At 40.4% G+C, this 21,707-nt stretch overlaps 1 protein-coding gene across 3 annotated transcripts in view; it reads right to left on the bottom strand.

Moving 5' to 3' along the window:
* Positions 1 to 21,707, bottom strand: part of SCUBE1 (signal peptide, CUB domain and EGF like domain containing 1) — a 247,626-nt gene that overhangs the window by 142,599 nt on the left and 83,320 nt on the right. For all 3 annotated transcript variants that reach the window (XM_072923699.1, XM_030263414.4, XM_030263415.4), the window contains exon 3: positions 18,888 to 19,016. In XM_072923699.1, the coding sequence (XP_072779800.1) occupies positions 18,888 to 19,016 (129 nt within the window). The remainder of the gene's footprint in view (positions 1 to 18,887; positions 19,017 to 21,707) is intronic.

The following is a 21,707-nucleotide window of genomic DNA, read 5'->3' as shown; positions in this document are numbered from 1 at the left end:
TAAAAAGGCTGTGACCCCATCTGCCAAGTGTGCTGTTGCACTCTGTCATTCCCACTCCACTTGGAAAGACATACTTCAGGTCTACAGTAATTTCTAGCAGGGATAGCAGGCAAACACAAAGGGCATTACTGGGTGAAAAGAGTCTTTAGAGAGTTCTGGTCCTGAACAGAACAGCATGTTTCAATTACTGGAGTCATAACCCCCTACTTTGTCAGTTTGTTTAACGTTGTTTAGTGAAAAGAAGGCTTCTTAAATCTAAATGTTCCACGTCTATATTGTCATTTTAATAGGCAAATATATAAAATCACAAAAGGCAGCATTAGCTACAGGCTGTTGTGAGGGCCTATTCCCTATCACTTCTCTTTGGCATAGCTGTTTTTATGCTGTAGTGTTTAACAGACACCTATGTATCAACACTGCCACTATTAGGTATCTGACCCACATTCAACTCTGCAATTGGCCTGTTTTGCTCACAAAAGTGTCATATCCATTTTTTGCTTTTTTCTTGCCACCTGAAAATTCTGTGCTTTCCTTTTATTTCAAGACTCTTCAGCCAGTTAAGTTACTTCACAGTGTGTGCCAACATGCCGGCAATGGAGTTGGTGTGTGTTTTGCTTTCATTTTATTTTTGGAAGGGGCAAAAGAAACACAACAAAGCTAAGTGATCCACAGCACTCCAAACCTCAGAAAAGCTGGCACAGCTCCTGCAGAAATTAATTCCACCAGGACTGGCCACAACACACTAAGGTAAGCAGGGCTCGCTCAGCTATTGCTGTTTGTGCTGCCTTCGTGTGACAGCAGTTGTAGCTCTTTCTCATAGAGAAAAAAGCTCTGGGGTAATTTACAGCAGCACCCAGGGAAACCAGGCAGTCTCATTCTGTCTTGAACTACACTGTAAGTGTGTATACAGTCTTCTTTTTCTAATTAACCAGGAAATGTTAAGTGCTATTGACTCCAATTTTCTGTATCAAAATCCTCCCTGCCCTCAGTTCTTACTCTTTTCCAGATGTGAATATTTTCATGACCCCATCAGAGATTTTGGGAGCGTGTAGGGAAAGGGGAAGTGAAGACTTTCCTTGCCTATTGCTGCACAAGAAAGAAAATAAATAAGACATCTTGGTTAGACCCTTCCTCTGTCAGTCAGCAGGCCTATCAGTGCCATCTCAAACTTGCTCCTTCAGAACAGCAGCCTGGAATCTAGATTTTCCCTTTTGGAAAATTAGCTGAGCACTTACTGAAGGAAAGTCTCAGTCGGTACATGCACAAACCCCCAATTATGCTACAAAGTATGTGGTCTTCCCAGAGCTCTGTTTATGGTATCACAAAATAACTCAAACAGTTGCCTTTCAACTCTGATGAATAATCTGAAATGAATGCAATGATTTGTAAACAATTTTTTTTTCTGCTCTTGATAGAAAATGCTAATGATTTACCATTTCCATAAAGAGATCAACTTACCACCAAGCCCCAAACCCATATGCTAGAATAAAATTATTACAATCAAAACTCTTTAAAAAGAGTTTCTATGAGGAATTTCTTCAAATTGTGTTCAATTACTTGCCTCAAACTTATTTTAGTACACATTTATGAAGGACTTGAAGAAAAGAAACAGCTGGGATCTAGGACTACTCTATACTGTAATGGATCTTGGCCTGATGGTGCATGATTTACATGTTCTCAGGTCTCAGTTCTGCTAGGGTTAGGCTTTTTGGAGCACTTTGTATTACTGCAGTCTTAAAAAGCAGTATTGCTTACTATTCATCACACCAAGCAATCTATTGGATATGGGTGCCTGGAAAATATTCACTGAATTCTTCACTTGGTAAACTTTCTTTCCAGTAAAGTCACTTTATGATCAACCTATCAGTTTATTAATAACCCAGTTGAGAGAATAGCATAAAATAGTCTTCTGAAGTTATGCAAGAGAACTCCATTGACTCCAAGAAGCTCAAGCTTTGGTAGATCTGGCATAGTAATCCCTTAATGTCTCTGAATTTTTTTCAAAGCTCACAAATGAAATACCTGCCCAAGGGCCTATTTCTTTCTTTCATTGTGCAATTCTCATTCAGTGTGGCTCAAGTTGCCCACCTGAAAGTGGAAACATTGGTTTGGATGAGACTGAATTTTGGACCAGATGTTCTAGAGATTAAGTTCCACATAAGCACCAAAATAAGCAGTCAGGTTTTCAATAAAGCTTTCTTTAGCTCCAGTTTTGCTGGCTCTCTACATGTCAAACATGGCTGTTGACTGTTTTGAAAAAGCAGGGTAGATTCTCAGGAGCTTTAATTGGTGCCAACTCCGTGTGACAGTTTATACCTGCACTCCAGGGCTTAACTCTAGAGATTTGAAAAAAGTCACTGACAGCATAAAATCCCTTCACTCAAACACCTACTCTAACCCCAACTAAACCCCTATTAAAAACTTTTAATTTGATTGAGCACAAACGCAAAGCTTACTTGGTTTATTACTCTATTCTTAATAAAAAATACTTTTCCTCTTCTTTTACAAGAACAGACAGGTCTTCTCTCATAAACTTTTACACAAAACCAGGTACCACTGATCATTCAGGACCAGATTGCCTCTCTGAGGACAGAATCCTCAAGGTAGCAGGAGCAAGTCTCCATTCCTTTTAACTGGTGTATGGAAAGTCAAAGCCATTTCCTAGCCTACTTCTATGACAAAAGTTTCAGCTTGGTCTCCCCACCTGACTGTGTTGATTCCTAAAGTACATTATCCAGTGCTTACAGGAGAGCTGAGTCTCAAAACCCCACTGATGCAGGAAGATTCCAGCAAGTCTTTACAATCCAAAGACACAGAAGAATGCTAAAAGATTCCCACCTGAGCTGAGCTCAGATGGTTATTCCACATGGCTGCTCCAACCCTCATCCTCAAAAAGGGGATGAAGAACTAGCAGAGAGTGAATACATGCCCTTAAGCCATTCTCTGAAGTGCTCATGACAAAGAACTGTCCTGTGATTCTGTTTGCCAATGACAACTGCTGCCGGAAGGACCCAGGGACAGCTCAGTTTCCACAGCTCCTAGCTGCTCCTTACCAGCACAAATAAACAGCTCAGATGACAACCAGCACAAAAGCAAGAACTGCTGCTACAGAATTTAGACCAGTGACAAATCTATGTTTTTGCAGGGAGAGGAGCCCCTGGACTTTAGAGTGGCCAGTCCTCATCAAGGACAACCAGGACCAGGGCAAGAGCCAGCTCAGGGAAAGGCTGGGAAAGGAGAAGGATCTTTCAACAGAGACAGAGAGATAATGGCTGCATAAATGCATACATATATAGCTCTATCTATATCTCTATATCAGAAGCATTATGCAAATGAATGCAGATTTCAGTTTGCATATGACCTCTAGCTTTTTGGCCCACTGCCTTCATATAATCAAACTCTTGTTCTGTACCTTAGTCAGATGAGATCCTCTGCAGAGTGGTAGTGTGGAACAATATCAAAGGGTAGGAAATATTACAGTTGATAAAGATGAATGTTTTATATATTAAATAAACAAATGTTTTCAGTTTCTCATTTAATTTATCTGATGAATTTTTCAAATTAACTTCACTGGTGTTTCACCCTGATCTGGCACAGAGCATCCTGCAGTGTTTGGCCTAAAGAAGCTCTTCCAGCAAAGTGTCCTGTTTGGATACCATGGAGGGAAAAAGGTCTGCTAAGGGGACCTGAAACCAAAACCACGAGCAGGAAGACACAAAAGTGGAAACACTTCACAGAGTCAAAGCCAGGAACAGTATGTCCACTGTTTTCTTCCTCCCCTGATCTTCCCTTCCTTCCTTCTGACACATTTCTTTTATGTCAGCATTTTCATGAACACTTAAGACCCTCAGAAATCTGAGTCTTCAAAATCACCAAAGCATTTGGGGACCATAGTAAAGTGTACTTGCTGTCACACCAAAACTTCTAAAAACAGGATTTTGACTCATGATCCAGGGAGCTGATCCTGCTAACTTCCCCCCTCTAAGCTACTCTTGGAAACTTTTGGAAGGTATTTCTAAGATGCCTATTTTACCAGTGCAGAACATTGTGACAGAGAGATAAAGCACTGATAGCAATACCGCAGACTTTTCTCAAATGTTAGCAACAAAATGCAACTTAGGATATTTTGCATTTGTGAGACAAAAGATTAGCAACCACAGGCTTGGAAAATGTAAGTGCCTGATTCTGGAATTTTAAAATCATTATATTATGAATATTTCTAGTCAGAAAGCTGGCAGAAAGTCTATTTAAATTTTTAAAAAATCTAATCTCTGGATTTACTACAGTCATAATTATACCAAAATCACATCTAGCCCAGCATCTCTGATACTGTCCTTGTAGCTGATACACAGGAGGAGACTGTACAGATGGGAACAGAACCACTGCAGTCATGTTCTCCCAGGTTTCAGCCATCACACACCTATCAACTCTCCTAAATCACTTCCTAGACCACTGTCCTGCTGGATCTTTCCTGTGTGGATTTATCTAATCTCCAATGTGTCCAACACAATGGGGCAATTACTTCTGCAGTTCAATTATGAGATGTAATTTTAAGTTTTATAAAAATGACATACTTTTATTTCTAAAATGCTGCTTCATAGACTGGATTAATGCCCCCAGATTCCATTATTGTGAGAAAGAGTAAATATTCATTCACTACTTTTTTTTTTTTTCTGCATTTTTCTTCATCTTACAAATCCCCCTTAGCCTCGTAATGTCTCATCTATTCTGAACCCTGAAGAGCAGCAATATACAAACAAGATAATCACAGAAACAATTCAAATTACTTCAGTATATCATGTTTAAAACAAAATGTGCTCATTTCTAGGAGTTAACCTTTAATGACAGCAGCATTTGGAACACACTCTTCTCACTTCTCTAATCCTCCAAGTACCGTGATGCTCTGTTGGAGTGGGTGTCTTGGAAGATGGGATCTCAAGATACCCATGTGAGCCCAAAGAGCAAATCTGGCATGTAGGAGTGGTATCAGATCAGAGGCTGCAGGCAGGTGCTCCTGCTGGAACGCTCCTACAAGCATTGACACGCTGTGAAGGTAGGGAGGGTGATCCCTTGCAGCAGCTGAGGGGGGCCATGGAAACAAGAATCACTGCTAATTGGAAGGGCTGCCAAACCATCTTCCGTAGATTGATTTCATATGAGCACAAAGGGAGAAATATTAGAATATAAATAATATTATTTTCTCTAATATTTCTAATATTAGAAATATTAGCAAGAGACATTGCTACCTATGAACACAGCCTTTGCATCTCCAGCAGATCTGAAATCAGACTTCAACAAAAAATTTAAAAGCTGGACCTAAATTTTCTGTTATTTGCACATGAGACTAGATTTTACTTTTTGTCCCCTCCTTTCAGAAACTGTAAAATCTGGTGAAGAAAAGGAGAAAGAGCACCATAGCCTTGAATTCAATATTTCATTCACTCCCATAGTTGCAAAAATACTCACTGGAGCCCTTGGTGAGAAAAGATGCACTTGCAGAAGATGGATCCTACAGCAGTCGATATTTACTGAACTAGACATAAAAAACATCTCCCAAACCAACAAAAAGTGTTAAAAACTACCTTTCCCCAAGAAATAAAAGCACATTTTACAGATGGAAAACATAAAGAAACAATCACAAGAACGCTCTTGGGTGATGAATACTACAATCATTCTAAAATAATTGATTAATTAATTGATCCCTCGAACCACTCTTTTCATATGTACAAGGACAGAACACTTAAAGTGATGGCTGTGATCTGTCCTGGAGAATTCAGTCCTTTAATGGGCTACAGTCAACTATCCACTCCACTCAGCACCCACTGACTGGGCTTCTTCTTTGCCTGCACAACTCGAAAAGGATGCTTCAAATCTTTTCTGTAGCTATTTTGTGACACACGGTGCAATGTCTTAAATTTCACAGTGGGCAAACACGGTGCAAACGCAGCTGCAAGCTCTGTACAGACTAGGAAACAGGCATGTAACTCACAGTTTAACTCTGCTGCATGTGATTGCTGCCCATCTGCTGAGCTGAAGCTAAAAGCCCCAGGGATATTGCGTGGATGTTGCACCAAGTTCAACTCTCTCGATGTCACTTGTCCTTTCTTAACCAACTGGGCACTCTCTGTCCTCCAAAGACACTAAAACCCTTTTCATGGCTTTTACCATTTTTCTTTTGGGTTAAACAAACTATGAAACTTGACATGAAAAATGAGACAGTGTGTCCATCCCGAGCTGGTAACATTTTTCAGGTCTATACCACATGAAGTACTTCCTTCTGAGCTCTGGTAATAAAAGCCTAAAAAATGGCTAGATGAAAGATTTTCATCATTATCTGTCAGTAACACAGTTAGGGGCCTCTCTGGATTCAGATGAGTGACTTTAATCCAAGCACTGCAGCATCAAGTAGGCTATGAAGTCATGCTCTATACGGACAATACTTGAGGTCCATGAAAAATGGAAAAAATGGGAGAGTCTCAAGCACAACTTCCAATACAGTGAAATAAAAACTATAGCAGGAGTAGGAAAATATTGGCTTATTCATGGGAATTGGCTTAGTCAGACACATATCTACTCATTAAACTTTTGGGGAACAGAAGAGTGCTGAAAATGTTTTGTGAGTGCTGAAAATTCTTCCTGTAGGTCATACCAAAACAATTACATTTTCCTGAAAGTATCTCCATTGGTGAAAACTGTTTTATAAACACACCCTCGGTTTCTGAATAGTTTCAGAGAATGAATGCTTCCTTTGGCACAAAATGTTTGAGCAAATGGGCATTTTTGCCACCTGGGAAATGACTTCAGCATTTCCACTCTCCTAAACATGAACAACAGAAAACCCAATATTTAGAACAAACATGTTCTCTGATTTCTCTGGACAGAAATACCTGGAAAATATTTAAGATCTTACAGCAAATAGTAATTTTTTTAAAAATTATTAAAGGGCAACACTAGCTTATTACTCAGCCCAGTTGTTCTGTATCACACAGTACAAAGCTGGACTGGTTGGTTGGGGGTTTTTTGACTGCCTGGGTTTAAGAAAACAGTTGGACACCCGTGCAGCACCTAAGCAGCAACCACCCATTAGAACGTGTAAACTGCAGTAAGTTGTGTTAGTGCTAAGCAACTCAATAGATGGACATATCACCACATTCACCTCTTATAACAAGAGTCCAACATTGCCCTGAGCTGGGAATTACCAACAAAAAGCAACAGCAGTCAAAAGACCTGACTTCAGGAACATCATATTTATGTAGACAAGGCAAGAATTTAGTAACTTTGGAGCTGGTTTAGTAGTGTACAGCCAACACAAAGAACCCAAAATAAATCAAAACAAACAACCACCTTAACTCCACCTCCACTGTAAAATTCACCAGACCTGCATATTCTTTTTGCCAACCCTTGGGAACACATAAATGGATTTCTCTAACAGCTATATAACACTGTGCAATTTTTAAAGGAAAAACCCTAAGAATTGTTACTTAAGTGTACACTGGAGATCTTCCAACCTCTCTGTTCGGGCAGGGTGATCCTAGAGCATATCACTGTGTCCACATGGCATTTGAGGGTCTTCCACAGAAGGTGACTCCACACCCTCTCTGGGCTGCCAGTGCTCAGTTGCCTGCACAGTAAAGAAGTTTCTCCTGATGCTCCTCATGGAACTCTTCCTGTGTTCCAGTTTCTGCCCACTGCCTCTCATCCTGCTGTGTGGCACCACTGAGAAGAACCTGGCTCCCACCTCTTGTCAGGACACCCTCCAGGCAGATGTGACAGACATTGGTAAGATCCTCTTGGTTGTCTCTTCTCCGGGCTAAACAGGGCCAGCTCCCTCAGCCTCTCCTCACACGAGAGATGTTCCAGTCCCCTGATCATCTCCACAGCCCTCTGCTGGACCAATCCAATAGATCCTTGCACATAAATTAATCTGAAAATTACAGGAATGATACAGAGCTTTCTATGGGCAACTTATTCCACTGAAAGCCATCTTACCTTTTACTCTGAGATACCTAATATTGGTTGTACAGAACCTTAAATCAGAGGGAAAACTATTTACATGTTAAAGCAAATGGACTGACCATCTACTGACAAATTCTGCAAGTTGAACGCCCTGAGGTCCCACTCAGACATACAGCCTGTGTGAAATGATGAAGCGGACACTTGCTGGGATCTACTCAAAGCAAAACTCAGTCACTCAGTCCTTGCCTGGGGTATTCATGTCATTTCAGAGCACAAGAATGAGTACTCACATTCTTTCAACGTGCAGTCATTAACAGCCAGAGCCTGTTGTCTACTCAGGTTTTATAGATTGGAGATCTTCAAGTTATTTTTAAAGTGACTAAAACCAAGCGTCTTAGACTTCCCCAATATATTCATACAGGGAGTTTAGGAGTTTTTTGTAAGTACTGAGTAACATTTGGTGACATCAGCCACTCTCAGGCCTATTTAAGAAAGCACTTAAGGAGCTGTACAGGCAGCAAGATACCATGCTTTGTACCTGTTGTGCTCATAGAAGTTTTGATGCACTGGGACCAGAGTGCTAAGCATCTTATCTAACAAGCCCTACATGATTGCCCTACACTACAAATCCAATCCCCCTAAATCCTTAGTCGAGTCCAGAACCCTTTCACTGCAGTCATAATTTTTATAGAGTGTGATTAATTTCAGAAGCAGTTTCTTAATTATGCCTTCAAAATAAACAACACAAATAATTAAATAGTTTCTCAACTTTTTCAAACAGTTTTCCTCCAAACTATGGCACAATACGGACTCATTTATTTAACAAAATAAATTTTCATTACGGAAAAACAGAACAGATAACATTGACAGGAAACCCTGGAGATCATCTAGCCCAATACCCAGGCTCCTGGAGCAGATTGCTCAGGATTGTGCCCAGGTAGGTTTTGAATCTCTCCAGAGGAGGACACACCACAGCCTCTCTGGGAAGCCAGTTCCAATGCACTGTCGCTCTCACAGTAAAGAAGATTTTTCTTCTATTCAGAAAAAGACTTCCTGTGTTTCAGTCTGTGCCCCTTGTCCCTGAAGATATTTGTATGCATTTTTAAGATCCCCTCTCAGTTATGTCTTCCCCCATTCAGTTCCTCACAGGAGAGATGTTCCAGTCCCCTCATCACCTACAGCCCTTTGATGGCCCCACTCCAGGAGCTCCATGTTCCTCCTGCCCTAAGGAGCCCAGAGCTGCTCACAGCTCTCCAGATGTGCCTCCCAGGGCTGGGAAGAGGGGCAGGACCATTCCCTGAGCTGCTGGCACTGCTCTTGCTGATACACCCCAGGATTCCACTGGCCTCCCTGCCCTCAGCTCCCTGCCCACCAGGACCCTCAGGTCCTTCTCCTCAAAGCTGCTCTCCAGCAAGTCACCCCAGCCTGTCCTGGTACCTGGGGTTGTTCCTGCCCAGGGGCAGGACCCTGCCCTTGCCTTTGTTGAACTTTGTTGGGTTCCTCTCTGCTCAGCTCCCCAGCCTGTCTGGGTCTCACAGAACGGCACCTTCTGGTGTGCCAGGATATGCCTTACTGTTTTGGATCATCAGCAAACGTGCTCTTATCTTCACCCAGGGCCTGATGAGTAAGAGGAACAATACTGGGGCCAGTCCTGACCCCTGGGGACACCACTGGCTCCAGGCCTCCAGACAGACCCTGCACTGCTGCTCTGCTTTTCAGTCAGCTCCCAATGCACTTCACTGCCCACCCAGCCAACCTGCACTCCCCGAGCTCACCCACGAGGATCTTGTGGGGAACAGTGTCAAAAGCCTTTGAGAAGTCAAGGCAGAGAACATCCACTGCCCTCCCTCATCCCCAGCCCATCATTCCATCACAGAAGGCTATCCAACCAGTCAAGTGTGATTTCCCCTTGGAGAATCCATGACACGAGCAAAGGGATCATCCACAGCAGCTTTGAAGGTGACACCAAGCTGAGGGTGCAGTGACAATCCAGAGGGACCTGGATAAGCTGAGCAGTCACCCATGGGAATCTCATGAGGTTTAACCAGACCTGGTGCTGCCCCTGTCTGGCACATCCCTGTGTGTGATGGATCCAGGCTGGGGATGAGCAGAGGGAGCAGCCCTGGCAGAAGGACTTGGGGGTGCTGTGGGTCAGAGCTGGCCCTGCCCCAACCCAGAGCCCCCCTGTGCTGGGCTGCACCCAGAGCCCCAGGGCAGCAGGGCAGGGGGGATTCTGCCCCTCTGCCCCGCTCTGCTGAGACACCCCTGCAGGGCTGCATCCAGCCCTGGGATCCCAGCACAGCAAGGACAGGGAGCTGCTGGAGCCAGGCCAGAGCAGGGACACCAAGGGGATCAGAGGGATGGAGCAGCTCTGCTGGGAGGAAAGGCTGAGGGAATTGGGATTGTTCAGCCTGGAGAGGAGAAGGATGCAGGAAAAACTCATTGTGGCCTTTCAGTAGGTGAAGTGAGCCTACAAGAAAGCCAGAGAAGGGCTTTTTACAAGTGGTGATAGGACAAGGGAAAATTGCTTTAAGCTAAAGAAGGGTAGATTTAGATTTGAAATTAGGAAGGTACTCTTCCCTGAGAGGGTGGAGAGGCTCTGGCACAGGTTTCCCAGAGAAGCTGTGGCTGCCCAATCCCCAGAACTGTCCAAGGCCAGGTTGGATGGGGCTCGGAGCAACCTGGGATCATGGAAGGTGCCTCTGCCCATGGCAGGGGGTAGAACTGCATGATCTTTAACATCCCTTCCAACCCAAACAGTTCTGTGATTTTATGACTCTTTTCCTCCATATGCTCAGAGATAACATCCAGGGTGAGCTGTTCCATCATCTTGCCAGGGATGGTGAGGCTCACTGACCTATAGTTTCCTGGGTCTTCCTTCTTGCCCTTTTTGAAGACTTGAGAGAATTGTTTCTAATAATTTCTTTTCATACCTGATAAGGCCTCTTAATAATAAATTTTGCTTTTATCCCAAACATTGCAAATTCTCTAAACAATCATTCTTCTAAATGTCCAGTGACTTTTTAATGAGTTATTATTATTTTTATTTTGATGTTAGCTACAGTCATCAAAAAAGTCATATTAAAACATGCTGCCATCAACTACTCCATGTTCCTTCCTGCTACTCTTTTATGCAAAACTATGTCTTATGCTCTGATCCAGCTCGTTAGAAACAGGGAATATTTTGAGATGCTTGAAAAGGAACTGGATTGAAGTTTTGTAGTTTGATCCATACTTTCAAGTTTGCACACTGCACACTGAAGTCAAAAGAATAATGTAAGGAGCAGAAATTCATGAAGAGCATTAGTCAGCAAAGGCAAGGCACTATGGAAATGTGAGACCATAAAATCCACTTAGCAAGAAACTCACTACCAACCCTTCATCTAGAACTCATTCCTACTGGAGAAGAGTTAGGTCTCATTTTCTAATACAGTCAGCAACTATGTAGCAGCTATTCTTCATGATGGTTGCTTCTTGACTGTATAAATCATATTGTTTATCATAAATCAACGCTGCCAAGGACTGACTGCATTCTAAGCATAGCTCAGCAGTGACTCTCTTTGAAATCAGGGATCAGATGACTTCTTTGTCTGATGTCTATTTTGTAATCCATATGAATTCAGTGTTTCAATGGGATCTGTGTAATTTTTAGGACTGAAAAAGGCACCATTCCATTAGGGAGGGCTTGAATGCCCTGACACACCCATTATAGGCTGGAATCCTGCAGCCTCAGGTGAAGACACATTCTCCCTTGGCTTAAGTGAGTGCTGAACACGATGCAGCTCCCAAAGCTTTGATAAATTCAAAGTACTTTATAGTTTTTCCATTAAGGTATACATCAATATGGGCCACACTGGCTCAGAAGTTTGTTATTATGAGAAAGTTAAGATGAATTAACAAAAGACAAAAAATTAACATATGAGGTAAAGCAGTAAAGATGCAGTCTCTGAGCTTGTTGAACCAAGACACCATCTACAGCCATATCAGACTAAGAGCATCTATATGGGATCTAACTTATACATATTAGCCTCACACTCTAAGCTGCTTATTCTTTACTTTCCTGAGTGTTCCATGTAGAGAAATCTTTCTGTGATTGATTACCTCCTCCAGGGAGTAAGTATTTGAAAAAAAGAAGAAAAAGGCTCAGACAACAAGAAGACTTGCAGAAACAAGAGACTGAGATTGATGCTGTTGTCACACAGCTCCCAGTTTCCTAATTTATTATGACAGTCTGAGAATCTAACTTCATAGCTGACAGCCACCAAGATTTATTCTACACTTTTGATTATTTCCCCATACCTAACAAAAAGCTTTGGTCTATGCTGATTTATACTCTCACTTGTTTTGGTACTTTTCAGATCACATTGGCTTAAGAAAGCAAACATACAGCAAATTAACATGTAAAGAAAGTTATACCCCATTTGAACTCCAAAGATTAATGTGGGGTGACCAAACATTAGAGTACTTTTAAAGGGGGAAACGTTATACAGAAATAGAAAAAGCAAGATAAGGAAAGCAGACTGTTGAGATCCCAGCTTCAGAGAGGGCTGGATACCAAAGACCTATCCATTAATCACCAAGAGAATCCCAGATTTTTACTGGATGTTGGAAGATCATCAGAACTAAAATGTTATAATCCCATCTTGAAAGAGAGATTTAATTTAGTTTTCTGACTGCCTGCTACCACTTGGCACCATGGAGACTTTCACAAGATGCAGGCAGCCAAACAACGAAAGTAAACACATTTATACAGAAGTTGCATGTAAACATCTAATAGAGAATTGTCTCTAGAACATTTACATCCCAGCTATCCATATTTTCTTAGCACCTAGTCATCAGTCAGCACAAAGTGAAGAATAGCAATATGTGTTCTAAAATCTGATTCATGCTACTGTACCACGAAGACCGGATACTTTAAATTGCTGTGATGAATCACTTATTAATCTCATGTACAGACCAAACAAGAATAATGGTAAAATATCTGAAACCAGGAATATGGTAAAAATCAGTTTGCCAAAGAAATATATCAGAAAACAGATTTCTTTGTCACTTGGGCTTGCATCTGAAAACCAAAGAACTTCAAAAAATGCTTTCAAGTTTTTCATTCTGCAAGAACACATTTGTCACTACAAGGCAGTCTGCTGTGCAATTTGTAGCACGGATTTGTGTGAATGTGCTCACTGCAGCTTGTCTTGGGAAGGTTCAGTAGCTAAATACCAAAATCTCCCCTCATCTCAAGGCTTTTACTATACCCCAAGGACCTGATCACTGCCTGTCATCTTTTGCAGAAAGGCACAGCTCAGAAGGGTTTAAAACATGCAGATAAATGTGTTGTTAATCTTGTATTTCAACAGTTCTCATCTTGCCTATAAATATATATTTGATAGATTCCCATTCTCATCTTATGGCTTGGACCCCTCACAGTTAGGACAGCTCCTTGCCACTCAACTAGTGACACCTGATTTGGGGTCTGGCCTGATTCTCTTAAGGCATAAACCATCTCCAAGTCCCAAAACCCTGTTCAAGTAAAAGTCTGGAAATGAGTAAGAACTTCAAGATTTAGAGTATTAACCTTCTCTAGAAAAACACCATAATTTTACATTTGTTTTAATAAAAAATGAAGAGTTATAAGAAGGAGGATATTGGGTGCATTCAACCTTCCTTTATCTGCCAATGAGCTTGGAATTACTAACCAGGAAAATCTGGAAGAGAGTTTATGACTGATAATATTATTAGAGGCCCTGCTAATGTGCCATAGAGGGACAACACTTAACTGTCAGCTCACCTAATAGTCCTCTGGAACTAGAAAAGAATGGCAAGGAAAACTGGAAGATGGCCAAGGAAATGAACAATTTTTCAACTCCTCTTTCAAATATTTTTATGAAATTAAAAACAACTTTGCAAAAGCTGTTTGGTTTTATATTAAAAAAGTTAAGAAAAAAAATCTATTTGAACTGTTGGGAAACAAAGAAAAATCAACATCAGAATACCAGCATTTACTTGGAGTTTAAGCAAGCAACAATTGTGCACAGCTGTCAGGAGAGGAAGAAAAATACAGCTAAATTAAAATGAAGACACTGATCTCTTTAATCATACCAGTTATTATGCAATCCTGAGTTATGTGACACTTCTGGACAAGATACATCTGGTAGCTTCAGGAATGATTTCTCACACATTTGCAACACTCTCCCACTTTATGTTAATAGTCAGATGAGGCCACAATCCCAAGTCCCAGTGTTTGAACAGCAGGGTAGGAGCAGGTAGATTTTAATTTCTAATGGGTTTGGGTTTATTTTAGAAAAAGAAAAGAAACTCAAAACCATAGAACACTGCAACATTTGTTGAAAAATGATTGAATAATACAATGTTATATACATACATTTAAAAGATGGACTCAGTGATACAAAGGTTAAACTCAATGATCTTGGAGGGCTTTTCTAACCTAAATGATTCAGTGCTTCTATGTATATACTAATGTTAGTTTTTTCATCTGAGTCAGATTGCAGATTACTGCCACCCAGCCAGGAATTAAGCCTGCATGTCAGGGTTAAACCTCTTCTCTCTTAAAGTAAGCCAAGAGATTTTAAAGGAGTACTTCAAGACAGGCACTTGGGTTTAGACCTTAACCTCAGACCTTAGAAGAAATTAAATGGTGTGACTTCAAACAGGAACTTTTATACTGATTTGAGATCCCAAGGTCTATTTTACAACAGGCATCTCAAGGCCTGTGCCTTATCAGCTCCTGGTTGGTTTCAGAAGTTTCTCCTTTAGCTGCAGGCTCCCAAATGCCTGGCTGGAAATGCTGCTTTGCTGCACCCAGCAGAGCTGGCAAATCGATACCACTCCTGGAGCAGGTTCTGATGCTCCAGGGAAAGTGCCACCTCTCCTTTCCCACCGGGAAATGTGACTTAGTCACTTTGTCAAGAGATGCAAAGCACCATCTGACAACAGACAAATAAAAAGCTAATTTCCATTATTCAGGCTGGGAAATCAGGCCTTCTGCCCCAAGCACACCTTGAAGGTTGTGGACACAGGCAGGATTTTGCTATTCAATTCACAGCTGGCACTGTGCTTGTGTCTGCCACACTCGTGTCTGCTCAGCTCCAGCCAGGAGCTCCATGGAACCTACCGTGCACACTAGGAATTGCATTTCTGTCCTGATTTCTGACCAGAATTTCCCTCTGCTTCCCAGGATTCTTCTCAATCAGACAAATAATAAGCTGCTGAAGAACCATAAGCTATATTGAATCATCAAAACCTACTTTTATAATTATCTTCAGGAGGTCAGACATAGAAAAGAATTGATTGAGATATCATATTACACATGTCCAAACTTAGTAATTGCTATTTTTCTGTAAGAGAAACCAAAGCTACACAGACTATTTGAAATAAAATCAGGATGCAGAAGGGTAAGGAGTCTATTCCTGCCTCAGGTGTAGACATGGAGATACCTTGCAGGAAGAATGAGAAGTAACTTAAGCTGTTTACCCTGGATACTAATCTATAAGACAATGAAAATTTTATTTCCTTTCCTTACAGGACCTTCTGAGGACAAATTTATTACTATTTACAAGGTATTAATGCATGTTCCTACAGCAATGAAAAGAAAAACTTATAAATAAGTATGTCTCTGAATACAATAATTTTTTTGGTCATGCTGCTTTGCATCTTTTTTTGATACTTTCTAGGAAGAGTTTGCAACCATCGTTGGTATGCTTACTAAAAAGCAGAGGAATTCACAGAACCTATCCTAATCTTTAAAAAAAGAAAGAGCTAGGATGTGTGCAGCCTGTCAGCAAGGAATTGTTTATGCAAAAAAGCAATGTTTATTCCCAATTCAAAAAGTGACTATCACAAATCAGACCTAAGGAGAAAGAAAACATTAAAAAAAAACCCCAACCAACAGACAAAAAAGAGAAATTAAATTGGGTGATGGCTATTCTTATGTACATCAGAAGAGATAAGCATTATGAAATCCCCCAGATTTGTATTTCATGTACAAGAAGGGAAACCACATTTCAAATATGAGAGCAAATACTAGCCTAGTATCCACAGAGCAGAATTTAGAGCAACTTTCGAGAAAAAACTACTAAGGGGAGTGCAAAAAATATTTATTTTTAGCTAGACAAGGATATCACGATAGCGGAAGGAAGGGAGGAAGGAAGGAAATGTTAGAGGAAGTACTCAGGAAAAAGCACTTGCCCACAGCATCTTCTGTAATTGAATACTCCAAGTCTGCTATTTATAAAGAAAATTTTAATCATCTTGCTATACTGATGTTACTAGAAAGACATTCAGTGAAGATTTAAAAGTAATGTAAACCCTGTCAAGTAGAGGTGGCTTAAGACCTTGCAGAGACCTCAGTCAAGTAAGATATGTACAAATCCTGATGTCAAACAAGACATGCAGAAGATCTGATGCAATCTTTTTCATTATAAGAAAGGTGAAAAACATTGATACTAATCTTGTGAAGCAAGAACAGATGCAAACCAGTGGACTCACCAAAACTTTAATTCCTATCAGTGGCTAATTTCATCGTGGTGAAAAAGAAAATCTTTGGAATGAGCAGACCAATTTCCAAAATGTTACAGAAATCCTAATTTAAATTTGTTTTGCAAATACAGGTTTTGTTTTTGATTTGAGACCTCACTGCAACCTCTTGCTGCATTTACATACTGCTGGTAGCATAAGAGAAGGGAAATAAAGCTGGTCAAGAAGGGAAGGGATTAGAATGTCCCTTGTTTCAAAAACTGATATTCTACTAATGGGAACCACTAGGCTGTCACAGCAATCAGTATAACTGACAGTACCAGCACCAAGGTGGGGTGCAAATTATGGCAGAAAAATCCCATCCAAAAAAAAAAAAAATTCTCTCTTTTCTAGCAATGGTCCCAAATCTGAGTCAGCACACAACAAGCAGCCATAGTAAGACTGGCACTGTCACTGTCACAATTAAAATCTTCTTACTCCCTGTTCAAATAGTGCCTATCACAAATCAACCAGACATGCTGGCTCTCAGTATTGTCTGGTCCCTCATTCAAGGAGGGAAAGAAGGAGGGAAAGGAGGGAGCCTTGATTCTCTTTCCGATGCCTGCAAGTAAAACCAGATATTTTACTAAGACATGCTAAAGACTATCCATTAGTTGCAGGCCCAACCTCCCCAGTCCGTGGTCTGAAAATTAGAAAAGCAATTGTGACCTCTTTTAGTGTCCTAAGATTGTACACTGGGAGAAAGAGAGCTCTTTGCTGTCATTCCCAATTTAATCACCTGTTCGTATTGCTGTTGGCCTTTTTTTGAATTAAAAATTTTAATCAAGTGCCTGAATAGCAAATAATGAAAATATATTTAGAAATGTGACTACCTCTGTAGATTTAGCCTCCTAATTTAATGACCAGAGAGAAATAACACAGACAGAAGGTCCAAAAAAATCCTACAGCTCTTCTCAATGTCGCATCCTTGATCAGGTCACTCCTTTTGCTGTTCATTGCTCAAAAGGGTTTTTTCCCTACTATAATGAGAGTTTGGACAAAGTTGAAACTAGCAAGCTGTTTGAAACAACACATATGCGCAGTTAGTTGAATTCCAAATACTTGAACTATTTGATTATGTCTGTGTTCTCTTTAGTAAGAATTTATGAATATTAGAATAAATAGAGTTTTTCTTTAGTTTCTAAATTAATGTCTAGCTGCTCATTGTATAAGAAATACCGCTTGCACAATTAATCATTTGACTACCTCATGCTGAGGCAAATAAATCTATTTTAGTCCATTCTATAACAAATGAAATTTGGAAATTTGAGTCAAACCCCTGTCAATGGTCAGGACAGATAATCCATCTGAACAAATATTACTCTGTTTGAAAATAAATGCAGTACAAAATACATCTACTGAAAGGCTAATCAAATCCTTGCCCCGAAATCCTAGTCCTTCCATAGCTTCAGTTAGTGCAGACTGGTGATACTGGACTTCAATATTTCGCTGCCCCATTTTTGAATTTCATTGCAAATATCTCAGTTTTTATAGAGCTGCTGCTGACACAGAGAAAAACATCCTTTTTACACACTTTTTTATAAACATCACATTGAAATTAACATAGGACTGTACCAAAACACGGTCATTGCATTTATATTTGGAACAGTGAGAAAGGGTCTCTAAGCAACGGAATTTAACAAAAAATGACCAACAAATAAGCAGCTATTGGAAACTGGACATAGCAGGGTAGGTTCATTTCCAGGCAACTGGTGTGAAGAATTTCATAACAAGAACATATACCTATGTAGCTTCTAGGATAAACTCACCCTATTTAAACCAGAGCAATGGCCATGAATCAAAAATAGAGATCTCCAAAACCTCAGACTGCTGAAGAAATGAAGATCCTGCACTGGGCTTTGCACAGCCAGTGGACACTGTCCTTCCAGTTATTAGTGATGAGTCTTTCTTCTGCCCTGTTTCATTGTCCACATGTTCCCTCCTGGCTTACTTGTAATTCTGTAATTTATGTTCATACACCATATCCTAGAACTGTATTGCCTGAGAGGGGAAAAAATGGAAGGGCAAGCTCAAAAGATATGACTGGGATTACAGAAGTTGAAAGAAACAGACAAAATATATCTGAGTATATTCAGTATATTTAACATATTATCTTTCTAAAAGAAGAAGCCAAGCACCCAGCAGAGGCTTTGGAGGTCAGGGTTTTCCTCAGCAATATTAAACATGGGCATACTGTTTTGAGCACGTCGAGATTAAGAGTTGACAGCTGTAAGGGTCTGACCTAAAGCACACTGGGGCCAACACACAGGTTTGAATGGATCCATGGTGATCTGGATCAAGTCTTTACTGAAGACATGCCAGATGATAAAATGCAGAAAACAGATCAGGTCTTCTTGCCACAGCCATGAAATGAAAGTCTCTTGCCAGAATTCACCACTTACCAAGACAGTTGTGGCCATCGTGGGCTAACATGAATCCATCGTAGCACGTACACCTGTAGTTGCCTGGAATGTTGATACACTCGTGGACACAACCCCCATTGTAGAAGTCATTTTCACACTCATCGATATCTAAAACACAAGAGGAAGAAAAAGAAGCTTTTGTAAAAAGAGAATTCTAACAATACAGAAACGTTTCTACAGCTGAGCACGTTTTTTGATATATGCATGTCTTTAATTTTTCTTGTAGGCTCACATTGCTTATTTCAACATATGGTCAGAGACCAAATATATCAGGGTGGTATTTGTCTGATAAGCCAATATATAGAATAGTTTTTCACAACATAATTCAAGTATCATCACAGGAAACAATGATATGTTGTCAAAAATAAAAAAGGAATACTTGATTTGGGTACACTTTATATTTAAAGTGTAGCTTTTATTTTCTGGCTTCAAAATAATCAAGCAGAGAATGAGTGAAACGTCTGACCTGTAACAACGATGTGAAGCATACTATTAATATGGCATGAAACAAAAATATGCCTTTCATAACAAAAACCCTATAATCTTCTGTATTAATCCACATACAACAAGAACCACAAAAAGTTCAGTATTTTAGTCTCAGAAGATATGATAGAGTTATTTGGGTTTTTTTTTTCACACCGGCCTTAAAGAGGTATCTTAAATAGAATCATAAAAGATGAGAGGTGGATTCTGCTTCAATTACAGACAATTCTGTCATGCTCTTCCCTCCCTCATACAAAAAAATCACTTTGCTCATTCTAGAAAATGCAAACTTTCTTCTTTTTACAAACTGTATTTTGGCTTATACATGGAATATCAGTATCACAGTCACTCTCGTGAATAATTAAGTGGTGCACATCAACCAGCTAAAAATACATAAATAATTAAAGATAGCCTCATGGCTTGATAAGTATCAGGTCTAAATTTGTGGTCTGCTAGACCAAAAACCACAGCTAACCTCCCTAAGTTAGGCAGCATGTGATAAACAGATGAAGATAGTCTTTTAGAAAACCACCTGTTAGAATATCAGTTACCCCAGCATGACATTTCAAATGTGCCTTCCATTGCAGAGGTGATTGACATTTTTTCTGAATTAGGCTCATGTTCACACAGATTTTCTCTCTCTTTTTTTTTCCTTTTAAAAATACTCCATGAAAAGCTCTTGCTACCTGGTATCATACCCAGTGCCACCCAAAGAGGACAAGGTGGTTTGGGCAAAATCAGATTCCTCTGAAGAGCCACTTCAGACTCAGCCACTCAGTGCCTTCACCACTTCTAGTCCTTGGATTGAGGATGGCTGGGTTTGTCCCTCCTCCCACAACCTGGGAGAGCTTCTCCCAAGTTCTGTCAGGAGTCTTCTCCCAAAAATCTACCTTGAACTCAGAATTCTCCAAGACTCTATCCACCTGCCTCCAACAGCTCTGAAGTCCCTCTTGTACAACGTCCTCAGCAGCTTGAAAAGGGAATGACAGGCTTGGCTTTATCTGCAAATCCAGCTGGCTATTTCATAACTCAGCATTTGGCACCACAGCAATCCCAGAAATACGAAGCTGGAGAAAGGACCTTCCAAACAAAAATACAACCTGCTGCTTAAAGGTAAATTTCCTAGTCTTTAAAGCACTGCTCTTTTTCAGAAGGTTCTCATGTTTTACTAACAATTTCCATCCATGAGCTGTGCAAGTGCCCACTCAGCACAGCCTGTGGTTCTGCTCTACCTTCCAAGTGCAGTATGAGAGTAAAAAGAGCCATCTGTGATTTTTCTTGAAAACAAGAACCAGCAAGTCAAGTGCTCATTCCAAACAACCTGCAATGCAGCCTCTGAGAAGCTGCTCTCATTACACCACAGCTCCATGTCCCTGGGTGCATATTCCCAAAATGTTACAGTCTGGTTTCCACTCAGCAGAAATTTGCAGCTTCCACAACCATTCATGAATATTTCCAGAAACTTCCTGTCGTTCTCTACAGGCTACAGGTACAAAAAGAGAGCCCTACAGTAATGCCATGTTTTAACAGGCCAAGTCAAATAGCATCTAACAGGATTTTGATGTCAGGTGTCTCAGGAGTTCCCCTCAGGACACTGGGAAAAAATGGCATTGTCATTTCAAGGTTTGCTCTTAACTTTTATCCAGCAATGAGTCTTTTCAGAAGAAGCTGTTACCACCTGTTATGTTCCTCAGCACCAGATTGCCAAGGGTTGAGCAATTAATTCCATTTTTTTTTTCCAAACAATGAATCAAACAGTACTATTTGTTTAAGTAAGCACCTTCAAAGGGGACAAAAACTACCAAAGAAATGTGAAGCCTTTTGAATGACTGCCTCTTATATAATAGTTCTTTCTAAAAAGCTGTACTGTAATTAGCAGCACATAGTGATGATGCAATACAAGCACTCAAGCTATGGAAAAGGTAACACAACAGATACAGAAACCACAAAAATAGCAAAAGAAACAGATTCTTTTCATCTCATTCTCTTAGGAGTTGAAGACACAATTAATATTGCAAAAGGAATAGAATATTATTTCTCCCCTTTGCACCCCAGTAGTATAAAACTAGAACTGGAACCAAATATTCTAACTCCTTTTCAGAGCCACGTTGTGGGGTTTTTTTTTGTTTGTTTGTTTCTTCTCTCCAAAACACACATAACTATTTAAAAGCTTCACCTGGCAGGTTGAACTGGAATTTCTATCTCCAATATGGCTAGCAAAAAAACAAGGGGCTAAGACTGGTGTATTTACATTTCCAAAAAAAACAAAGGAAAAAAAAACCAAAACCCCAAACAAACAAAGAAATTCAAACAAGG

This window comes from Taeniopygia guttata, chromosome 1A (assembly GCF_048771995.1).
Source record: "Taeniopygia guttata chromosome 1A, bTaeGut7.mat, whole genome shotgun sequence".
Classification (NCBI taxonomy): domain Eukaryota; kingdom Metazoa; phylum Chordata; class Aves; order Passeriformes; family Estrildidae; genus Taeniopygia; species Taeniopygia guttata.
This window is presented reverse-complemented; position numbering and strand designations above follow the sequence as displayed.